Raw genomic sequence first — 25,000 nt, 5'->3', positions numbered from 1 at the left:
ATAACATTGAACCAATGAGGAAGCTTAAATATCAGGAGAGGGGAAGCACTTGATTGTGGACAAAATTTCGCTGGCATTCAAATAAAGTTTCTAGTAGCCATGTAAAGAATTATGATGACCAAACAGTAATTTAATGCTTTATACTAATGAACTTAGATTCAATTATTTTATCAGCACATGTCCTTCCCCACCTCAGGCTCTTTTGTATTTGCTATTTACCTCCTGATACTAAAAAAAATTCCCTACTATTTTATCTGTATGGTCATTTGACTTGTTAGAAATAGGAGCCAATAGGGCGGCGAGCTGGCAGAAACGTTAGCTCGCCGGGCGAAATGCTTAGTGGTATTTCATCTGCTGCTACATTCTGAGTTCAAATTCCGCCGAGGTCAACTTTGCCTTTCATCCTTTCAGGTTCGATAAATTAAGTACCAGTTACACACTGGGGTCGATCTAATTGACTTAATCCGTTTGCCTGTCCTTGTTTGTTCTCTCTGTGTGTAGCCCCTTGTGGGCAATAAAGAAATAAGAAATAGGAGCCAAATATTATTTTAAAATAGGCTGTTACATCTTAAATAAGGAAGGACACATTGAATAATATAGTCTTAGATATATTAATTTCAAATTTGGGCACAAGGTTAACAATTTCAGCAGAGTGGGTAAGTCGATTACATTGACCCCACTGCTCAGCCCCCAAACGAATGAAAGGCAAAGTTGACCATGGCGGAATTTGAACTCAGAACACAACGGTGGATGAAATGCTGCTAAGCATTTTGCGTAGCATGCTAGCAATCTTGCCAGCTTGTCACCTTAATGTAGTCTCAGATATATTTTCTGAATGAGCGATGAGAATGTTCTGAATGACATGTCTGATCAGGGCTCTACTGGATCTTTGCTGACCTGGGCATTAAACAAACCCAGTTGACTAAAACTAATTCCAAATTACCTCTCCTTTCACCCACTTTGTCCCTTTCTTGTTTTACCTCCCCAAATCTTCCCAATTACTTTTTAATCGTTTATTTGTTTCAGTCGTAGGATTGTGGCCATGCTGGGGCACTGCCTTGAAGGGTTTAGTCAAATAAATTGACCCCAGTACATGCTGGTGCCATGTAAATGTATCTGTGCCGGTGCTGCATAAAAACTCCCAGTACACTTTGTAAAGCGGTTGGCCTTAGGAAGGACATCTGGCCATAGAAACTATGCCAAAACTGACATGGAACCCGGGCAGCTCTTGTCAAGCCGTCCAATCCATGCCAGCATGGAAAACAGATGTTAAATAATGATGATGATGATGATGATGATGATGGGAAATATCACACATTCATTGCAGATTATTACATGGAATGCAGGTAAAAGTAAATGCCTGCAGCATCTAGGATTATTCAATTAAATTAAATGTCGCTTCTGGAAATAGGTGCTATAAGCATCTACTTTAATCCATACTTATTGTACTTGTCTACAATAACAGTAGAAGCAGTTCTAATTGATAGGTGTGTGCTGTTGGCTCAGTGCTTTGTATGCTGGACTCCTACAATAACATCTCGGATTGAAACACAGCTGCTGACAAACAGTGATGCAAATACAAATATTTTGATGAGTTAGATTAGCACCAGATTTATGGCACATCACTATGAGAACAATGATACAGAAAATGACAAGTTAATTAAAAAAGCCCAGCTATCTAATTATTATTTCACACACACACACACTCAAACAGACAGACGGTGCCTCGGCTAAATTTGACAGTTTGCACAAAAGGAAAAAGAAACATATCCCATATTAAAATGAAAGTATTTCAAAAATTATCAACTATAATATGGCTGGGAGATAACATTTACTCAGAGTAGTCACCCTCAGCTTCCACCACAGCCTCAAGGCATTCGAGGAACCTGGTGCATGTGTTCTTCACTATGACCCTGGGAAGATCTTGAAACACCTCCTTGATCTGGGCCCTGGAAATATGGTAAGAAAAGGGGTTAATGGCAGGTAAACAAAGAAAGAAAACTAAAGTAGTAGTAGTCAGGATATATCTGAAAATATTGTTCCTACAGAAATACTGAAATAGAGTAACAAGTATGTGAACCTGAGTGAAGGCACATGGCTCAGTGGCTACAGTGTTGGGCTCACAATGGTGAGGTAATGAGTTCGATTCCCGGATTGGATTGTGTGTTGTGTTCTTGAGCAAGACGCTTTATTTCATGTTGCTCCAGTTCACTCAGCTGTAGAAATGAGTTGTGATGTCATTGGTGCCAAGCTGTATTGGCCCCTTCACCTTTCCCTTGGATAACACTGGTGGCATGGAGAGGGGAGGCCGGTATGCATGGGTGACTGCTGGTCTTCCATAAACAACCTTGCCTTGATTTGTGCCTCAGAGGAGAACTTCCTAGATGTGATCCCATGGTCATTGATGACCGAAGGGGGTTTTCACCCTTCATGTGAACCTATGCTGTACTACTGACCTGTTCAGTTCCATTAAGAAATGTTGCTGTAAGTAAAAGAAACTACGTAGTTTAGACAAAGAATGGTGTAAAGTTTGCTGACCATCAAAAGAAATTGTATAGTTTGATTAAATTTACTCATACAACAAAACCAACTTTCTAAAAGTCTCAAAAAGTAGCTTTTGAAAAGGTAAATGAGATTATCTCTAAGTGAAGATCAATGTTTGAAAGGAAATCTTTAAAGTATTCAACACTTAAATCACAGACTTAAATAAATTTTCCATTCACCTGTCATTAGCAATGCTGTGCAATTTCAGTTGCTGTGAAAGGAGGTGGACATTGTAATTATTGGACTATGAAGTAGTAGACTCACATAAAGGAATGAAAGACAGTGTTATCTGCTGGCAATAATTCTAGTTAGTATTTATAATTTGCTAACTTATAACATTTTCTACCTTTCGAAATATTGGTCTTTCTGCCTGTTACTCTTTTACTCTTTTACTTGTTTCAGTCATTTGACTGTGGCCATGTTGGAGCACTGCCTTTAGTTGAGCAAATCGACCCCAGGACTTATTCTTTGGAAGCCTAGTACTTATTCTATCGGTCTTTTTTGCCGAACCGCTAAGTGACGGGGATGTAAACACACCAGCATCGGTTGTCAAGCGATGTTGGGGGACAAACACAGACACACAAATACATACATACACATATATATAAATATACATATATATACATATATACGACGGGCTTCTTTCAGTTTCCGTCTACCAAATCCACTCACAAGGCTTTGGTCAGGCCGAGGCTATAGTAGAAGACACTTGCCTAAAGTGCCATGCAGTGGGACGGAACCCGGAACCATGTGGTTTGTAAGCAAGCTACTTACCACACAGCCACTCGATTATATTCCATACTTGGTATTTTCATTTTGTAGCCTAGTATATTTACGACTACATTATCTAATGTGCCCTTCCTTTTTTAAGATGGTAGGATGTGATTAGAGGTTGGTTTGGTTGCTATTGTTAGCTGATTGAGCAACAATATTGAGGCTCTCTGTCTGTCTATCTGTTTCTCTCTCACACACATACTTGAGTACTTATTTATTTTATCAATCTTGAAATGATGAAAAGCAAATTTTACCTTGGTAGGATTTGAACTCGATGTAAAACATCAGAAAAAACACCACAAGGTATTTTGTTTGACACTCCAAAGATTCTGCCAGCTCTATTAATAACAACAACAACAAAGACTACTGCAATTTTTCCTTTTAAACTCTTGTTATATTAACTGAAAATGAACGATATAGACATAATGGTATATAATGAAATGTTTAATCAGAACAAGGAAGTCAAAATTAATTATAATAATTAAATACACATTTGTTAATTTGTAGACACTAATTGCCAATGGCTCACTAATTAATTAGTTAGTTGCAAGTAGTCAGACACTGTCTACTGTTCACTAATTAACAGTAGATCATGTGGATGAAATATGGCAAATTAGATTTTGTTTTCTTAACCTTCTTTTATTCCATCTTATATGATGCACACCTCTGGTTCTATGGTACAAAACTTGTTTTAACCTTTCTTTTTAAAACCAACCTGTCTAAGACCACCAAGTTCTATGAGACAAATTCCCCTTGTTAAAATGATCTAAATTAACACCTTCTACCAAAATTCCATGTTAATTTATATTCTAAATACTAACTTAATAACTTGAAATTTTTTTATCATGAGTAATGCTGTTTTTCAGATATCTCATTTGAAACATATAATTCCCATTTTTTTCCCTTTAAAGGTGGTAAGAAGTTTATGGTGGGAGATTTGACTTAAATATTGAGCAGGTTTGTCTTCTTAGTAGAAGCATCTGGCTTCTCAACAGGCTTTGTAAATTTATCTGATATAAAAAAGTGTTGATCTGGGAAAATAACGTTAGATTGATGACTGTCTTTTGAAACCTGATGTATGACTAACTTTTTGTACTTCTCTAATTGTATCTTTACTTTTGTCATTTAGTTTATTATTATTATTATCATCATTATTATTATTATTATTATTATTATTATTATTATTATAATTATTATTATTATTATTATAATTATTATTATTATTATTATTATTATTATAATTATTATTATTATTATAATAATAATTATTATTATTATAATTATTATTATTATTATTATAATTATTATTATTATTATTATTATTATTATTATTATTATAATTATTATTATTATTATTATAATTATTATTATTATTATTATAATTATTATTATTATTATAATAATAATTATTATTATTATTATTATTAAGGTGGTGAGTGGGCAGAATCGTTAGCATGTTGTATGAAATGCTTAGTAGTATTTTGCCCATCGCTACATTGTTATTTTTACCATTGTTGTGGTTATTTATTATCATTATCATCATTATTATTATTATTATTATTATTATTATTATTATTATTTACTTCCAGGTCTTAAATGACACATTCCCTGATCATACATTTTTGATGAATGGACTTATTCAAGGAGTGAAAGTAAGTACATGTAATGTGTTGGTCTTATTTACTTTTGTAAAGTACAAATCGTTCGGCAGCCAATGTGAATTCCCTGTGTGTGTTTGCCAGTGCCATTGTTCATGTTTTTTTTTCCTATCAGGCATGATGCTTTCTTTTTGTCTTTTCTCACCTGTTGATCAAGTTCTCACATATTCACCTGTTTGCAGTATAAAGCTAGTCTCATGACCTTAAAAAAAAAATATCACGTTTCTGTTCTACTCAGCATATATTCTTTCTATGTTGACCGACGCTGAGTTCCATTTCTCTGCTGACATGTGAGAAAGACACATCATTGTACCTGCTTATGATCATCATCATCATCATCATCGTTTAACGTCCGCTTTCCATGCTAGCATGGGTTGGACGATTTGACTGAGGACTGGTGAAACCGGATGGCAACACCAGGCTCCAGTCTGATTTGGCAGAGTTTCTACAGCTGGATGCCCTTCCTAACGCCAACCACTCAGAGAGTGTAGTGGGTGCTTTTACGTGTCACCCGCACGAAAACGGCCACGCTCGAAATGGTGTCTTTTATGTGCCACCCGCACAAGCCAGTCCAGGGGCACTGGCAACGATCTCGCTCGAAAATCCTACAGGAGCCAGTCAGGCGGTACTGGCAACGGCCACGCTCAAAATGGTGCATCTCATGTGCCACCCGCACAAGAACCAGTCCAGGGGCACTGGCAACGATCTTACTTGGCTTGCCGGGTCTTCTCACGCACAGCCCATTTCCAAAGGTCTCGGTCCGTAGTCATCGCCTCGGTGAGGCCCAATGTACGAAGGTCTTGCCTCACCACCTCAGCCCAGGTCTTCCTGGGCCTACCTCTTCCACGGGTTCCCTCAACTGTTAGGGTGTGGCACTTTTTCACGCAGCTATCCTCCTCCATTCTCACCACATGTCCATACCAGCGCAATCGTCTCTCTTGCACGCCACAACTGATGCTTCTAATGTTCAGCTTTTCTCTCAAGATACTTACACTCTGACGGGTATTCACATTGACATTACACATCCAACGGAGCATACTGGCTTCATTCCTTGCGAGCTTACGTATGTCCTCAGCAGTTACAGCCCAATGATGTTTTTATTTAACCCCGAGTCAATCTGGACTGTGAAGACCTATTAATTGCATGAGTGCTATCATCTGTATGAAACTCCTTATGTCGAATTTTGTAAATTAATTTTATTGTCTTCTTGCTGCTGCACTCAGATAAAGTGTACAAGCTAAGGGTCGGATACTTGTGACCCTGAGATACCTGCTGATGATACAGGTGGGTTTCCAACATTGCAAGGGATTCAGGAAAAGAGCTTGTAGTACCTCAGAGTAGCTTCTGCACTTTCTGCATAGACCGAAGCAACTCTACTGTTTATTTCACTTATATGTGGTAATTGTGAAGGTGCATGGCTCAGTGGTTAGAGTGTCGGGCTCACAATCATAAGGTAATAAATTCGATTCCTGGACTGGACTGTGTGTTGTGTTCTTGAGCAGAACACTTTATTTCACCTTACTCCAGCATAGTCAGCAATGGAAATGAATTGCGATGTCACTCGCACCAAGCTGTATCGGCCTTTGCCTTTTCCTTGGATCACATCAGTGGTGTAGAGAAGGGAGGTTGGTACGCATGGGCAACTGCTGGTCTTCTATAAACAACCTTGCCCAGACTTGTGCCATGAAGGGGAACTTTCTAGGTGCAATCACATAGTCATTCTGACCGAAAGGGCTCTTTACCCTTTTATGTGACATTTTTTTTTTATATGTTGGCTTGGTTTCTTGAGACATTTCCTTTCTAAGGCCAGCCAGCTCAAACGATCATCTTTCATCTTGTTTCCTTTAACCTGTTAGTGTTTAAATTACTCTGTCAAATGCAATGCTTCTTTATCCACATTGCTTTTAATAGATAAAGCATTATCTTGTAGCTTTGCGGTTTCAATGATGTGATTGCTTATTTTCAGAATGACATTATATTCCAATTGTCCGTGAAAATATGTCCAGCCGTAGGGAAATATTACCTTATACCTGGAAACAGTGATGACAGGAAGGGTTGCAGAAAATCTAGCTCAACAAATTCTGTCTGACCCATGGAAAAATGGATATCAAACTGATGGTGATGGTGGTGGTAGTGGTGGTAATGATGATGATAATTATGATGATGATGATGATGTACTTGTCTGTTGTTATTTGTCAGATGGTTCTACTCAGCTCTAGTCGTGTGTATCTTTGTTGCAGAACTGGATAATGGACTGAAAGAGTAGAGGAACAGCCTTTAAGTTTATGATAACATATCTTGCAGTTGTTTTCATTGCTTTCTCTCCAAAATAGGTTTCTTGCCAAGTTCATCACCTGCACTCTGTGGGAACTGTCCTTTTCTCTCACACTTTACCTAACTGACTTTGTTATCATAGAAACATTCTTGCTGCCAAAGCCAACATTTTTGCAGCCTTCTTTGCCTTCAAAGCAAATTCACTTTCTTATACTGTTTTGGCCCTACTATCCCAGCTGCTAAGTTTGCTGTCTAAACACTGCCAAACCACGGCCTTCAACAGCTGTTGATTCTCTGCAAGAAATAGATAAGTCATTTCACTGTCATGTGTTGCTCTCATTGTGGCATATTTGCTTCGACCACTCACAACCCAGACTACATTAAGAAATGAGTGTTGATCGATAAACCTTCTCATGTTGAGAATCTTCATTACCTGTCACATTTCTCATGATGTCTTACTGTGACTTCTATTTCTATTATTTAGTATTTACGGGCTTGCTTTATGCTAAGTAAGACAATATTACTAGTGGTTTTATATGTATACCTCTATGTACACAGACTATTATGAATAGTAAAAAGGTTGTTTATTCATTGGCAAACTCTTCAGCATACATTTGGCATTGTGTGTGTATGTGTGTATGATTTCTTTTTTTTCTTTTTGTATTGATTTTTACTGAAAGACTTTCTACATACATTAGTGTGTATATTAACTCCTTTGTCTTCATCTTATTGTTCCTTCTCTTTATTTAAGGGTATGCTCTCATTCTTGAGTGCTCCATTGATTGGAGCCCTCTCAGATGTTTGGGGTCGAAAACCTTTCCTGATTCTAACAGTTTCCTTCACATGTGCTCCAATTCCACTGATGAAGATAAGTCCTTGGTAAGTATTCCTTTAATACTATAATTTGCAATGAGTTCTGTTGGTTATGTTGTTAAGAAGCTTTCTTCCCAACCATGTGGTCTAGGGTTCAGTCCTACTGTGAGGTACCTAGTCTTCTACTATAGTCCTGAGCCAGCCAAAACCTTGTGGCTGAATCTGATAGACGGAAACTGAAAAAGAGCCTGTCATGTATGTGTGTGTGTATATACATACATGCACACATACATACATACATACATACATACATACATACACACCATGTAAGGTGATTGGTGTCAGGATAGTGTGGGACATTAGATGATGATGATAGTGTTATGTGTGTGTGTGTGTGTTGATGTGTACCCTTATCTTGACATTACATGATGGTTGTAAACGAGCATCACTGTAATACAAATGAGATTGTTCTGTTTCCAGCCTTCTGTGAACAATATATCTGACAATAGGGAAATATTACCTTGCTTGGAAACAGGTGAGGGTTGGTGACGGAGAAGGCAGCCAACAAAATATATTTTCACTTTACCAACCCCAAATGTGTATGTGTGTGTGTGTGTGTGTATGTTGGAATGAATGATATTGACTAACCTCCCTTCTGCAAAATTTCAGGCTTTGTGCTTCTAGAAAAAAAAAAAAAAGGTGTTACAGCTAGAATCCCTTTGATCATAGGTCTGCTCAAATAAGGCTGACCTGGGGCTTAACAACAACAACAACAACAACATTAAAAAGGATAAAGAAGTTATGTGAGCCATCCTTTAATATTATCTGTGATTTGTTGTTTCTTGTATATTATGCCCCAATTCTGGATTGTGCATACATGTAATTTCTGTTGGGAAGCTGTGAACTTACCAGAAATTTACCAGGAAAAGTGCCAATGAAAGATCATTGTCTCGCCTTCCTTAATTTCTCCACAAGTTGAGGAATTGTGTCATTCACCTAACATGCTGCTATAAACATGTGCAATAAAATTGAAAATTATAATTGGATGCATAAATTCTTGTAATTTATTTGAAATACTTTTCACATAAAATACATGGCCTGTGGATGTGTGTGTTAATGTATAAGTTTGCATTTGTGTGCAGTTGCATGTGTCTGTTATATAGATTTTAAATGTCCATGTGTGTATAATTGAAGACCTTTGCTATTTATATAGACTTTGTCATCAATCATCATTATGTTACATCTGTTTATTTCTGTGCTGTCATGTGTTGGTTCGACAATTCTGTTCTCCATCATCTTGCACAAACAACAACAACAGAGAAAAACCTACTGACTTTGATGGTGTGTATGTTAGTTCTGAAAGACATACAGTATTAAAACATGTGTTTTAAACATTTCATATGTAAAAATTAACTAAATTTTCTGGCCAATTAAACTCAAGGAAATGGAGATGTGCAGCAGGCAGGCGTTTAACAAATAATGCAACCTTATTTTAATTGGGGATATTCTTGTTAATTCTTCATATAACTCTGTGTTTTATTTATATATTTTTTTTATGTTTACTGTGGTTGCATTTGGTTTAGATTTCATATTAAGACTTAACCCATTAATTATTCACTCTCTCATAACTTCTGCATTCCAGTGATGTGATTGTATACTTTCAGAGTGATAGTGAAGGGTCTTTTCACTTCAATAGTACGGTCAATCTTTATGAGGGAAATCTCATAAAATCCTAAAATTATTCTCTATTACTGCCTTTGGCTCATGTGCAGACTATTTTTCAGCTACTTTGAATAATAATAAAGAAAAGGTGGTTGTTGTTATTTTAAGGTAGTGAACTGGTAGAATTATTAACATGCTGGAGCAAATGCTTAGTGCTATTTCGTCCATTTTATGTTTTGTGTTCAAATTCCGCTGGGGTCAACTTTCCCTTTCACCCTTTTGGGGGTCAACAAAATATATACAACTTGCATACTGGGATCGATGATATCAACTAACACCCTCCTCCAAATTTCAAGCCTTGTGCCTGTAGTAGAAAGGGTTGTTATTATTATTATTATTATTATTATTATTATTATTATTATTATTGTTGTTGTTGTTGTTGTTGTTGTTGTTGTTGTTGTTGTTGTTGTTATTATTATTACCTGCACCTTAGTGAAGGTGGAGGTATTGTCTTGAGTTGTGTCTGTTTGTCTGTGGACAAGATATCTCAAGAACTGCCGGATGGATTCAGATGAAACTTTCAGGGATGTTTGGCCTTGTGACTGTTACAAACTGATTAGATTTTGTGATCGATCCAGAACCGGACAAGGATTCAGGATTATTTTTCCTGTTTTTTTACTTAATTTTTGAGAGCAGTTGGGTTCATCTTTAGTATTCTCGGCTGTGAGAGCCATCGAGTTTATTTCAGATATTCTCATTTTAAAAATCATCTCTGGCTAATCGTTGAGAGGATGTTGGTGTTGCCTTGGCAGAGTGCTCTTGTTATTATTATTATTATTATTATTAATATTATTTTAATGCTTTTCTTAATGTAATCCCTTTGATGATTAATAAAGGAATCATCATAATTATCATTATTGTTAATATTTCTATTTTATTTTCTCTTCCCTTCCCCCTACAACAGGTGGTACTTCGCCATATTGTCCATGTCAGGAATATTTGCTGTCACCTTTAGTGTTGTCTTTGCTTATGTTGCTGATGTTACTTCTGAGGAAGAGCGAAGTGTTGCTTATGGACTGGTGAGTACATTATTATTATTATTATTATTATTATTATTATTATTATTATTAAAGAAGGTGGTGAGCTGGCTGAATTGTTAATATACTGGGCAAAATGCCTAGGGTTTTTCCATCTGTCTTTATGTTCTGAGCTCAAATGTTGCTGGGGTCAACTTTGCCTTTCATCCTTTCGGGGGTCAATTGAATAAGCACCAGTTGAGTACTGGAGATGATATTATCAACTTATACCTTCTCCTGAATTTGCTGGCCTTGTGCCAAAATTTGAAGCTGCTGCTGGTATTATTATTATCGTTATTATTATTATTATTATTATTATTATTATTATTATTATTATTATTATTGTTATTATTATTATTATTATTATTATTATTATTAATTTTTATTTTTATTATTAATTTTAATTTTTATTTATTTATTTATTTATTTATGATGGTGAGTTGGCAGAATCGTTAGTGTGCCAGACGAAATGCTTAGTGGTATTTCGCCTGTCGCTACTTTCTGAGTTCAAATTCCACTGATGTCGACTTTACCTTTTATCCTTTTGGGGGTCGATTAAATAAGTACCAGTTATGCACTGGGGTCGATGTAATCAACTTAATCCCTTCCCCCAAAGGTAATCATTAGCATTCCAGGCAAAATGCTTAGTGGCATTCCATCTGTCTTTACATTCGGAGTTCAAATCCCACCGAGGTACACTTTGCCTTTTGATCCTAACCACTAAACCATGCACCTGTATGTATGTATGTATGTATGTATGTACATACATACATACATATGTGCATGTATGTACAAATGTACATAACTATGTATGTATGTATGTATGTATGTATGTATGTATGTATATGCATGCCTGTCTGTGTATGTATGTATGTATGTATGTATGTATGTATTGAGTGAAGTAAAATCAAAATCAAAGAATCAAATCCCAATCAGATGGAAACTTGTAGTTGTGGCACATAATAAGCTCCATTCATGCATGAGTCGTTGCCAGTGCCATCTGACTGGCTCCTATGCCGGTGGCATGTAAAAAGTATCCACTACACTCTCGGAGTGGTTGGCATTAAAAAGGGCATCCAGCTGTAGAAACTCTGCCATATCAGATTGGAGCCTGGTGCAGCCATCCGGTTTACTAGTCCTCAGTCAAATCGTCCAACCCATGCCAGCATGGAAAACGGACGTTAAACGATGATAGTGATGATGATGATGATGATATATATATATATATATATTTTATTTTTAATTGGCAGAAGTTAACTAAGTAACTCAAGAGCTGAGATTTTTGTGCCTGGTATTTTTCAAGTGGCGTATTTAAAATTCTCAGCCCCTGAGTCATTTTGTAATTTCAAATTAAAAATAAAGGAAATATGCGTGTGTATGTGTGTGTGTGTGTGCGTAAGATATAACAAATCTGCCAAAATGTATGAGATATATAAATGTACGAATCATCATTTTGCTGCATACAGTGCAAGTAACAATTTTATGTCTGTCTATTCTATCTGTCTCTGTGTCTATGTATGTTCATACAAATATACCTGTCTGTCTGTCTGTATGTATGTATGTACCTGTCTATGTATGTATATGTATGTATGTACCTGTCTGCATGCACGTACATACATACATGACTATGTATGTGTGTACGTACATGTACGAATGTATATATGTATGTATGTATCTATCAATTTATCTATCAGTATGTATATATGTATTTATCCATCTATCAGTATGTATATATCTATTTATATATCTGTCAGTATGGATATATATCTATTTATTCATCTATTAGTATGTATCTATCTGTCTATTCATCTGTCTATCTATCTAGCTACATTTGGGTGTGCATGTATACACACACACACACACATATAAATTGTCTCCCAAATTCGCTTATATGACATTGATTGGACAGGACCTACAAGGTGTATAGTGGGACTGAACCCAGAAACTGCATGGTTGCAATGGGAACTTCTTAAATGCACAGTCATAAAGTCTGAATGCATCGCATTTACGACATTTGTTAATGCTATGTCATGTGAAGATCCAAAGCAAGGCATGCGGTGTACTTTTTGCAGATGTCGAAACGAGTGTCCGTGTGAATCAGGACAAATAGCGTGTATGGACAAGTGAGCAGACGAGCAAGAAGTATAGAAGTGTGTGTGTGCTCACGTGCACACACACACACACTCACACAAAGTAAAGAGAAAGAGAGATTACATAAATATAAGGCAGGTAAATATAGACTGAACAGAGGCAGTGTGTATGGGAACCGCAAATCATAGAAGGAGGGGCAGTGGGAGAGGAGGTGTTAACAGAAGGGTCTGAGGTGGTGTTAGTGGTGTTTGTGATGTTGGTGGTGGTGGTTGGGTCAAGTAGGAAATAATTACTTGCAGAGGGAGAGAGTAAGCAATAAAAAGTATAGGTATCTGAGAAAAAAAGAAATGGATTGAAGGGAAGATTTGTTTTTTTAAAAAAGGATTTTAACGGGTTGTATGTATGTGTGTATATATGTGTGTGTGTACGTATATATATATTTATGTGGGAGAATGTACGAAAAAACAACAACAGACGAGGACAGGTGGTGTAAATAACAAAAGGATGTATTAGTATATATATTTATGTTTGTTTTTTATCATTATATGTGAAAACAATATAACATTAAACTGAAAATTACTCAGTACTTTTTTAGTAAAGTATGTTTCTTAGACATTTATACAAGAGAGGACAGTGACTTTGAAGTTTTGGCCTGCTAATCTTCATCAGACTCTGTGCGTGTGTGTATGTATACACACACACATAGACACACACACTGATTATCCAGCTCAAGGAATAACCTTGCTGTATGATGGCATATGGTAGCTGATATAGAAACTTTTAAATGCACCTTGTGAGGTTATTATCCAGATAATAAATATATATATATATATATATATATATATATATATATATATATATATATATATATATATATATATATATTGAGTGAGAGGGCAGCACATGCCATCACATAAAAGTAATGCTGGGGTACAAATATACAAAGCCCAATATACCCACCATGGCTACCCATCTGATAAGGGTATGTCAGGCACAAAAGCAAATCTGTGGTATCAAGTAGAATATTTGCTGTAGCCCATCTTTTACATGACGGCAAAACATTTACCTGATAACAATTCCAATCAGTTAAGATCAGAAGCTATGAGAGCCACTACCTGGTATTGCGTCAGGGCATCATCATCATCATCATCCCCCACCCCCACCCCCATGTTAGGCTGCTAGTTTAGCTCTTTGAATCTTGTTTAGTGTTAAATTGGCCCTAGATCATTGGCATTCCAGCTATGACCATTCTGTCTTTTATATTTAAGACATTAGAGGTATCATTTGATGGCTATTTGGTTGCTAATTTTAGCAGATTGAAGAAACCACATAGGGGTATCCTTATTGCAAATACCCTGTCCTTTGGTATTTTCTAGTATTAACTAACAGGTTTTCCCAGAGATTTTCATTTTTATTTTTGTTATTCTCATTTTCAATCACACCAAGTACTTAGTCTCATTTTTGCTCTCTCACACCCACACATTTACCAATCTGTATATACATATTAATGTACATTATCTGGCCTTCTTAACAATGTGTGTGTGCTTCCTACTTGGTTAGCAGTCACTACTTTCTCCTGCTTTTCCTCTTCTTATGTTCTCATCCACTTTGTCTTGTGAGTATGGATGTGTATATATACACGTATATGAATGTTTGTGATTATATATGAATACATGTAAGGTGGGGAGCTGGCAGAAACGTTAGCATGCTGGGCGAAATGCTTAGCAGTATTTCATCTGTCTTTATGTTCTGAGTTCAAATTCTGCTGAGGTCAACTTTGCTTTTCATCCTTTCGGGGTTGATAAATTAAGTACCAGTTGACTGGCCCTCTCCCCCAAAATTTTGGGCCTTGTGCCTAGAGTAGAAAAGTATATATGAATACATGTATATGTGTATGCATGCATGTTGTATATATATGTGTGTGTGGGTTTATGTATATACATGTATGTGAATGTTTTTATGCTGTGTGTGTGTGTGTGTGTGTGTGTGTGTGTGCGTGTGCTATGTTTCTATGTGTGTACAGGTTTGCATATATACATGTATGTGAATGTGTTTATATGTGTGTGTGTTGTAGATCTGTGCGTGTGTATGTGAGTTTGTGTATATACACATATGTGAATCTTAGAGTGTGTTTCTGTGTTCATATGTATATATATGTGTAAACGTGCATGTGTATTTGTGCAAGTTGTATTTCTATGTGTGTATATGCTGTGTGTGTGAATATATATATATATATATATATATATATATATATATATATATAATCTGTAATACTAATCCGTAATAATTTTTATCTGTAACAGACAGATTAAGGAAGTATTTTACCTTTTTAGTTTCATATCCTTATCATCCAATTTAATCATAAGTGTGATATCCAGAATATCTTTACTTGATAATCATTAAGACATGTAATTCCTCAAAAGCCCCGTATTTGAGATGGAGTTTTGGTAGCACTAGGAATTTATCTAGAATATAACTCTATTTTATGTATAACCAGGCATTTCCCTTAAGCTTGGTGATAATGTTTTGGATTCCAGCCACTCCTCCAGGATATAGTTCTTCATTTATATGTAATAAGAGTCAATGAAATTGTCTGGTATTTGCTGGAGTAATTAGCAAATTTGGCACAGGAGTGGCTGTGTGGTAAAAAGCTTACTTCTCAATCACATAGTTCCGGGTTCAGTCCCACCGTGTGGTGAGTGTCTTCTACTATAGCCTTGGGCTGACCAAGGCCTTGTGAGTGGATTTGGTAGATGGAAACTGAAAGAAGCCTGTTGCATGTATATGTGTGTGTGTGTGTGTGTGTGTGTGTGTGTGTATTTGTGTGTCTGTGTTTATCCCTCCCTACCATCGCTTGACACTGATGTTGGTGTGTTTATATCCCTGTAACTTATATCCCTGTAACTCCCTGCATTATCCTGTAGCTTGAAGACTTCAATGATGTATTTGTATATCTTTAGAATGATAGTGTAGGTAGGTATGAAAGGCTGGATCTGGCCAATCTGAATATAAAGTAGGTAGAATATTTGGGCCGGATATGGCCTGTTTACATGCTAAAGAGTTAACTGGTTTCTCTCATTAGGACTGTGGTTATACTGGGGTATTGTATTTCAAATGTTTTAGTCAATCATACCAACTACACTATTTATTTCAAACTAGTACTTATCTCAGTCTCCTTATTTAATAACACAAAGGTGTTAAAATTTATCTTTAATATATTTTATGACATGTCATCATCATCATCATCACCATCACCATCATACATCTGCTTTCCATACTGGTATAAGTTGGATGGTTTGACTGAGGACTGGCAAGCTGGGAGGCTGTACCAGGCTCCAATCCCATTTGGCAAGGTTTCTACAGCTGGATGCCCTTCCTAATGCCAACCACTCCGAGTGTGTAGCGAGTGCTTTTTACGTGCCACCTGCAGGCGGCACTCAGATCGACCACATTCAAATGGTGCTTTTTACATGCCACTGACACAAGAGCCAGTCAGGTGGCATTGGTGTTGACTACACTCGAACGGTGCTTTTTACGTGCCACCGGCACCTCATGAAATAATTTTAAAGAAGTCAGTGTAGCAGTTTTATGTTATTAAACAGCTAGAATAACTCTGCCATGCTGTAATTGTTTTAGTCTCAACATGTGGTCTCACATCTAGTCACTTATGAGACCAGTGCGATTCTGAAGCTTAATTTTATTGATGTATATTTATTGATTGGCTAAGTTACGTTACTGATGCAACACCTGCTGAATTTTTTTTTGATGACTGTGTTTATGTCAACATGTACACACAAACATAAATACAAGTATTGCGTGTGTGTGTGTGTACACGTCTGTATGTATGTATGTGTGTGTGCATGTGTATGAATGAATTTTTAGCTGCCATATTGCATTCTCAAAGTTTTATTCAACCTGAGGCCATAATAGATTCTCACCTGAGGTGCCACACAATGAGATCAAACCTAGAAAACGTGTGTTGCCTTTTATTTTTTACTTGTTTAAGTCATTGGATTGTGGCTATGCTGGGGCACTGCCTTGTAGATTTACTTTTTAATTTTGTCAAACAGATTGACCTCAGCGTTTCTTTTTTAATCCTTTAGCATTCAGTCAGATGTAATGTTTATCTAATCACAAGGTGTTGAATTAATCATGCATTACAGTTCTATATTTAAGAGATGAGGAATTATTTACTTTATTTACATTCAACGAATATTTGTACTCGTCTTGTTTGTTGTTAACACGTTTCGGCTGATATAGGCGTAGGAGTGGCTGTGTGGTAAGTAGCTTGCTTACAAACCACATGGTCCCGGGTTCAGTCCCACTGCGTGGCATCTTGGGCAAGTGCCTTCAACTATAGCCTCGGGCCGACCAATGCCTTGTGAGTGGATTTGGTAGACGGAAACTGAAAGAAGCCTGTCGTATATATGTATATATATATATGTATGTGTGTATGTGTTTGTATGTCTGTGTTTGTCCCCCGAACATCGCTTGACAACCGATGCCGGTGTGTTTACGTCCCCGTAACTTAGCGGTTCGGCAAAAGAAACCGAAAGAATAAGTACTAGGCTTCCAAAGAATAAGTCCTGGGGTCGATTTGCTCGACTAAAGGCGGTGCTCCAGCATGGCCACAGTCAAAAGACTGAAACAAGTAAAAGAGTAATACCCTCCAGCCTTCTTCAGGTGTCTTGGGGGTTGTTGTTGTTGTTCAGCGCGGGCTACTAACCCCAAGATTCCTCCTCCTCCTCTAGTTTTTGATCTTGCTTCTTGTATGAGAAATTACTACCTGTTTTTAAAATGCATATTCTCTTTCTTTCTTTCTTCTCTGCAGGTATCAGCTACTTTTGCTGCCAGTTTAGTCACAAGTCCGGCCATCGGGGCATATTTGGAGCGGCTGTACAGTGATACTCTAGTGATTTGGCTAGCGACGGCTGTAGCCGTGCTCGATATTTTGTTCATATTAGTTGCTGTCCCAGAATCCTTACCTGAAAAGTTACGCCCTGCCAGCTGGGGATCACAGATTTCATGGGACAAAGCCGATCCCTTTGGTGTAATTATTGAAATTATTTCTTTTTAATGATACTCGATTTATAATATCGATTAATTCAGTTGCTTGATATCTCTGGCTTGCAACGATTTATTGTTTTTTTTTTGTCTTGTTTTGTGATGTGGTTAAAAAAAATAGTCTTCATCTTCTAAAACAAAAATATAATTGATAGGCTTGGTAAAAAAAAAAAAAATTGAAAAAAATTCATTAGGCGTAGGAGTGGCTGTGTGGTAAGTAGCTTGCTTACCAACCACATGGTTCTGGGTTCATTCCCACTGCGTGGCACCTTGGGCAAGTGTCTTCTACTATAGCTTTGGGCCGACCAAAGCCTTGTGAGTGGATTTGGTAGATGGAAACTGAAAGAAGCCTGTCGTATATATGTATATATATATATATGTGTGTGTATATGTTTGTGTGTCTGTGTTTGTCCCCCCAACATTGCTTGACAACCGATGCTGGTGTGTTTACATCCCCGTAACTTAGCAGTTCGGCAAAAGAGACCGATAGAATAAGTACTAGGCTTACAAAGAATAAGTCCTGGGGTCGATTTACTCGACTAAAGGTGGTGCTCCAGCATGGCCGCAGTCAAATGACTGAAACAAGTAAAAGAGAGAGTATATATATATATATATATATATATATATATATATATATATATAAAATGGTGGCACGATAGCCAATAACGAAGGGAGATAATCCCCAATTGTTACCTTTGAATAGTTAGGCATTTTGCCCTCCAAGAGGTCGTGGGCCAACAGGTTTTCGGGATCTGGCGATATGCCATAAAACTAAACCCTTTATGGATGGGAAACCTTAGGTAATCCCATAAACCGGCCTTCCCCATTTTTAATATATATATATATATATGACATGCTTCTTTTAGTTTCCATCTACTAATGCCTGAGGCTATTGCAATAGACACTGGCTGAAGGTGCCACACAGTGTGACTGGACACAGAAACCATGTAGTTGGGAAGCAAACTTCTTGACCTCATAGCTTCACAGAGATCAATATTTCATTGCATAATGGTTGAGAAAATAAGCAATCAGAAAGATACTATGATTGAAAAAAAAAGATATGGTAATATATATATATATATGTGTGTTCTACAGTTCAATCATGTATTATGATTGAATCATATAACTTGTGGTAATCTTGTGTGTCAAGTTGGTTTTACTCCACTGATGAAGTGACTCCATTCCACTTGCATTACTTCTGCCCTTGAGAAGCATAAAAATATCACACAATCTCTCTTTTTTTTATTTTTGCTATGAATATATGATTTAGTGATCAATCGATATTTTATGAATTTCTGATTAAGTGGCCAATCAATATTTTATGCTTAGACATATAAATTATATATTCCTTTCTCTTAATAAAACAAATTGGCTTCTTGCCCAAGAAAATGTATATTATATAACTCTTTTTTTTTTAAATGTACACGCACTTACAAATGTGTAAGTGTGTGTATGTATGTCTAAGCATGTATGTGTGTGTATATTTGTGCACACGTATATATGTGTATATAAATATATGAATTATATATGTTTTTATATTTGTGAAGGTAATTTATATTTTCAATTCTTTCTCTCTTTCTCTCTAGTCATTGAAGAAACTTGGCAAAGACCGGCTTATATTAATGCTCTGTGTAGCAGTCTTTTTATCATACCTACCTGAAGCTGGAGAGTACTCCTGTTTCTTTGTGTATTTAAGATTGGTAAGATTTAAGATTTTGTTCAAATCAGTCTGTGATGTAAATCTGGCAGTCACCATTGTTAAAATTATAATGGTTTCAATGTTTTTATGGTGCATGACTTCTGCCTATTACATTGGGTTGGCATGCTAGAGTGATTTAAAATTTACTGAAATAAATACACATTATGTGTGTGTGTGTGTACGTGCAGTATTTATATATGTATGTGTGTGTCATGTATGTATGTATGTGTTGCGAATAATGTGTTGAATTTTGTTGCTCTTAAGAGTGTGGATTGAGAACATTTAGCTGCTATTTTTGGCATGTCAGTTGGCCCCGTTAAAGCTTCCCTTGTTGGCATTGGACTGTATTTGTTCTGATTAAAAGCATTAGTTCTTAAAACGTTTTGCTTTCCACCATTAATTCTAGTCAAAACCCCCAATTACCTCTTCCTGCATACCACTCTGATCATTTCGCATTGATAACAAAGATATTTTGATTTATCGATCAATGTAAATATCAACAGAAGATCTAATTTTTATTGAATATTTATAGATTACTTGAAAAGGATTTTAGCTATCACCTTTGTCTGACTTTTATTATTTCTATTAGAATTTTAACTATTAGCTAATTATATTTCAATGCTGTTCAGCCCATGTTAGCAGTCCAACCCATATCAGTATAAAAAGCAAACGTTGACTAATAATAACTCTTCATATCCTCTTTTATGCTCACAGTCTTGTACTTTGAGGGTTTGTCCTGCCTACCACCCTTCACTACCATTGTATCGTCTTCACAGCTACACCCAGCCACCTTTGTAAAACGTTGGGTTTCTATGTATGTTCTCTGTAACAAGACTCTTGAACTTGTCCCTCTATATCATGTTTTACGCTCTCGACTTGTGGCATAAGGCCACCTCTCTCTCAAATACTTCCCTCCACTTTGTTGGGTGGGGGTGGGGGGCTTTTTCTTATCTTTTTTCCTTCTTTTTCTTCTTGTGCTGTTTTCCTGTCTTGCAAAATGTTTGGGAAACTCACTGGTGCTGGTGCTTCAAGAAAAGCACCTAATCCTTACTGTAAAGTGGTTGGTGTTAGGAAGGACATCCAGCTGTAGAAACCATGTCAAAGCTAACATTGGGACTTGCCAGTTTCTGTCAAACTATCCAATCCATGTGAGCATGGAAAATATATACTAAATAATGACAACCAAATATTCTATTGATGCTTGAATTTATTGCTTCACTTCATGGTTACATGGAACCTCCATTACCAAGTTCATTCTACTCTGAATGTTTCATTATCACTGAGCTAAAAAATGCAGAATTTATAAAGAGCATCAAACAAGAATCGTCTAGTTTTGATTACCTCCCTTTGCGTTCTGTGTTTCAATCCCACCCACGTTCACTTTGTTTTTCGTTCTTCCAAGTTTGATAAAAATAATTCTCTAGGATGCAGTGCCACACATTGCTCCAGACCAGTGTTTCCCAACCTATTTTTCCCCAGGCCCCCAGAATAGCTTTCCAGAAAAATGCATGCCCCACTGGTGGTTGGAAAAAAGGATTTTATTTTTAATATCCTAACACAGTTATTTGATAGAAAAGAACCTACCAGTGACTCTTAAGTGCTGAGTACCGAAAGAAAGTACATTATTGATTAAGAGAAAAAAGTGAATCTCTTTAATGAGAACTTTATGCCTGGCGACTGTGGCAGGTTTCCTTGATTTGAGGAGATAATTTTGTTAGGTTCAGCGCTTATACTGTAGCAAACAGTCTTCACATGGTATGCTTGGCTGGAGGGATTGGTTTCGCTCGGCTGAATATAGGTGTAGTGTGTTTGCTGTGAAAAAAAGCTTTTCACAATTCCATGTCCAACTTAAGAAAAAAAAGAAATTTTAGATCCCATGCCCCTCTACAAATTTTCTCATCCTCCTTGCTCAATGAGTTATCTTATTGTTCTCTCATTCATTTCTTTCCAGGTCATGGGATTTTCTGCTGAAGAAGTCGCCTCTTTCATCGCTGTTGTTGGTGTTTTATCTGTAGTCGCACAAGTAAGTCGATTTTTTATTGGAGTTTAAACTTTGCTGCTGTGGTGCAATGAAAGTCTTCCACTGCTGACAGACTGTCTAACTTGATAAGAATTTTATTACACAGCTGACTCTCCATAGTTATATATAAATTTAGTTCACCATACATCCCCTGTGGGACAAGAAGGAAAATCAATGCTATGCCCATTGCTGAATATTTTCTTTCTTCTCGGTATGATTTCAATGAATCTGACATATTTACTGTATCAAGACTATGGTCTTAGCTGAAACAGATATGTTGACAGATATGTTAGCTGTGCCATACATTAACATTGACCACAATGTTAGTTGACACAGATATGTTAACACCATGGCTTCTGTGTTTGTTGACACGGCCCTGTTGATAATATGGTCACATGGATATGTTAACCAATGTGGTTAGTGGACACAGGTATGTTGACACTATAATGACTGTTAGTTGACATATCTTTCATTTTTTTATACTTGTGTCAGTTATTAGACTGCGGCCATGCTGGGGCACCGCCTTGAGAAACTTTAGTTGAATGAATCAACCACCACCTACTTATTTTCCCTTTTACACCGGGTACTTATTCTATCACCCATTACAGCCATAGCAACCATGCCAAACCAGACTGGAGTCTGGTGCAGCTGGCCAGCCCTGGTCAAACCGTCCAACCCATGCCAGCATGGAAAGCGGACGTTAAATGATGATGAGGATGTTCATGCAGTTTTGGCTACTTTTTCTGACGAGTTGTAGTGTACCTGAGCACTGTATATTATAAGTTCATTATTATCATTTAATGCATTAGCATCCTGTAGTAGAGTGTTAAAAGGAAAATCAAGGTTTTATTAAAGGTATTGTAAATGTTTGTAAATGTTCCTTTTTATTTTATATTTTCTCTTTCTCTTCCTTTCCAGACATTGGTTCTCACTCTGCTAATGAGATATCTTGGATATAAACATGCTATTATGTTTGGTCTAGTCTTTGAAATGGTCCAACTTGCCTGTTATGGATTTGGATCTCAGACTTGGTGAGTAAATAATGCATTTATGAATCTCTCCTGAAATTTGCCTCATCAGTTCTTATTCTAGCAACTACGCTTTCTCCTTTACTGCAAATCACCGTGACACATTAAAGATGCTCGTACTGGTGATGTATTAAAAGCACTTCGTATTCTCTGTAGAGTGGTTGGCATTAGGAAGGGCATCCAGCCATAGAAACCAAGCCAAAATCGACTGGAACCTGGTGCAGCTCTCTTGTTTACCAGCTCCAGTCAGACTATCTAACCCATGCCAGCATGGAGAACGGGTGCTAAATAGTAATAATGATGATGATGATGATGATGATTATGTTGTATAGAAAGTGTTTAATCAGGTTGAATATTATTTTATCGAAAAATTAAAAATTGAATAGCATTTCGTTCTTATGTATAATGTAGACCACGAATATTTAGATTCAAGAAAATTCATTAAAAAAGTGTGTATTATACATAAATAAATATGGTATGTCTCTTGTATGTATTTTACTCTTTATATATCCACTATTTAATATTTTTGTTTAATTTACATACTACGATGTTGCAAGGTATTTTCTCATCTCTGTTCATTCATTTTTATTCTTTGATCTTGTTTCAGGATTGTTTGGTGTTCAGGTGCTATTGCCGCCATGTCCAGCATCACCTACCCTGCCATCAGCTCTTTTGTATCTGCTCATGTCTATGCTGACCAACAAGGTAAACATTCAATTTCGTTTTGTATTGTGTATAAGTTGCACCCCTAATTTCAGTATTAAATCTGGGTACAAAATTTTCTCCATTCTTAGTTTTAGTTTCCTTGAGACGATCAGTGTCACAGTTTCCGCAACACTAACCATCATCCCTGCCTTGTAGCACTTGGCAGTAAAGCCATTCAGTGCATGCAGGAAATCATCTAATGAGCCAAGTAGCACCATGTCATCTGCATATATCAGCCAACAGATGCTACAACCACTAATTGTGATACCACTTCCACGATGGCTATGCATGTCAATGCAGGTCATATGAAAGGGAGAGATGATGATTTGCACCTTGTCTTATTTGTTACGACCAAATTGCATAGGGTTGTCCTTGTCACTATTGCCTTTGGAAATTTGGTGAATCAGTGATTAGCTGTTTGGGGTCCTGTATTAATTCTGTTGTTCATAAAATGCATGCTGTCTTTTTATCTTTTACTTGTGTCAGTCATTTGACTGCGGCCATGCTGGGGCACCACCTTGTGAAGAGTTTAAGTTAAACAAATTGTCTCCAGGACTTAGTTTATTTTAAGCTTAGTACTTATTGTATCAGTCTCTTTTGCTGAACCACTAAGTTATGGGGCTGTAAACACACCAAGACCTGTTGTCAAACGGTAGCAGGGGACAGACAGACAGACAGACAGGCAGACAGACAGACAGACAGACAGACACACACACACACATATATACGATAGGCTTCTTTCAGCTTCCATCTATCAAATCTACTCACATGACTTTGGTTGGCCCAAGGTTATGATAGAAGAAACTTGTACAAGGTGCCATGCAGTGAGACTGAACCTGGAACCGTGTGGTTGAGAAGCAACCTTCTTAACATACAGCCATGCTCGTACCTATATAAATATAAAATTTTTTTGAAAAATGTAGGTGCAGCCATGGCTGTAATCTGCTTCACAATTGTGTGGTTCTAGGATTAGTTCTACACTGCATTGCACTTTCAGAAAGTATCTTTGACTGTTGCTTCAGGTTAACAAAAGTTTTATGTGTGAAATTGGTAGACAGAAACTATACAGAAGACCACCGTGTGTGTGTGTGTGTGTTTGTGCATGCATGCGCGCGTGTGTGTTTGAGAGTTTGAAAATGCCAGGTCAGTGTTATGTCAGAAAGGTGACTTAATTCAAGAGATTGATAAAATAAAAAAAAACCAGGCTGAAGTAAGTACTGACTCAATATGATTAGCAAAACCTTTGAAAGTGGTACTCCAGCATGGTCGCACTCCAGTGACTGAAACTAGTAAAAAAATATATGAAGATAGGACTATATTATCTAATGTCCTTTCCTTTAGTCAGCAGAATGTCATATGAAGGAGTTTTGGTTGCTATTTCTAGCAGGTAGAATGATCACATTGAAACGCCTTCACTCTCATTATCATCATCATCATCGTTGTTGTTGTTGTTGTAATATGAAACCATTATGTTAATTAAAAGAGACCATCATACTGACTCACCATTCTTGTTTATTATTATTTTTCTCTTTTAGGGGTTGCTCAAGGCATGGTTACAGGCATTCGTGGTTTGTGTAATGGGCTTGGCCCGG

The 25,000-nt window shown here is 36.9% G+C and overlaps 1 protein-coding gene across 2 annotated transcripts in view; it reads left to right on the top strand.

Annotated features, from left to right (window-relative positions):
- Nucleotides 1–25,000, top strand: part of LOC106874946 (solute carrier family 71 member 1) — a 73,625-nt gene that overhangs the window by 45,644 nt on the left and 2,981 nt on the right. For both annotated transcript variants that reach the window (XM_089356082.1, XM_089356081.1), the window contains 9 exons: nucleotides 4,908–4,970; nucleotides 8,002–8,129; nucleotides 10,690–10,804; nucleotides 17,724–17,942; nucleotides 19,543–19,656; nucleotides 21,607–21,678; nucleotides 22,594–22,706; nucleotides 23,311–23,408; nucleotides 24,944–25,000. The exon at nucleotides 24,944–25,000 is cut by the window's right edge and continues 122 nt beyond it. In XM_089356082.1, coding sequence (XP_089212208.1) covers nucleotides 4,908–4,970; nucleotides 8,002–8,129; nucleotides 10,690–10,804; nucleotides 17,724–17,942; nucleotides 19,543–19,656; nucleotides 21,607–21,678; nucleotides 22,594–22,706; nucleotides 23,311–23,408; nucleotides 24,944–25,000 — 979 coding nt within the window. The remainder of the gene's footprint in view (nucleotides 1–4,907; nucleotides 4,971–8,001; nucleotides 8,130–10,689; nucleotides 10,805–17,723; nucleotides 17,943–19,542; nucleotides 19,657–21,606; nucleotides 21,679–22,593; nucleotides 22,707–23,310; nucleotides 23,409–24,943) is intronic.

The sequence above is a fragment of the Octopus bimaculoides genome, chromosome 8 (genome assembly GCF_046866305.1).
Source record: "Octopus bimaculoides isolate indiv1 chromosome 8, ASM4686630v1, whole genome shotgun sequence".
In the NCBI taxonomy this organism is placed as follows: Eukaryota; Metazoa; Mollusca; class Cephalopoda; order Octopoda; family Octopodidae; genus Octopus; species Octopus bimaculoides.
The sequence above is the reverse complement of the archived record's forward strand: the minus strand, read 5'-3'. Positions and strand labels throughout refer to the sequence as shown.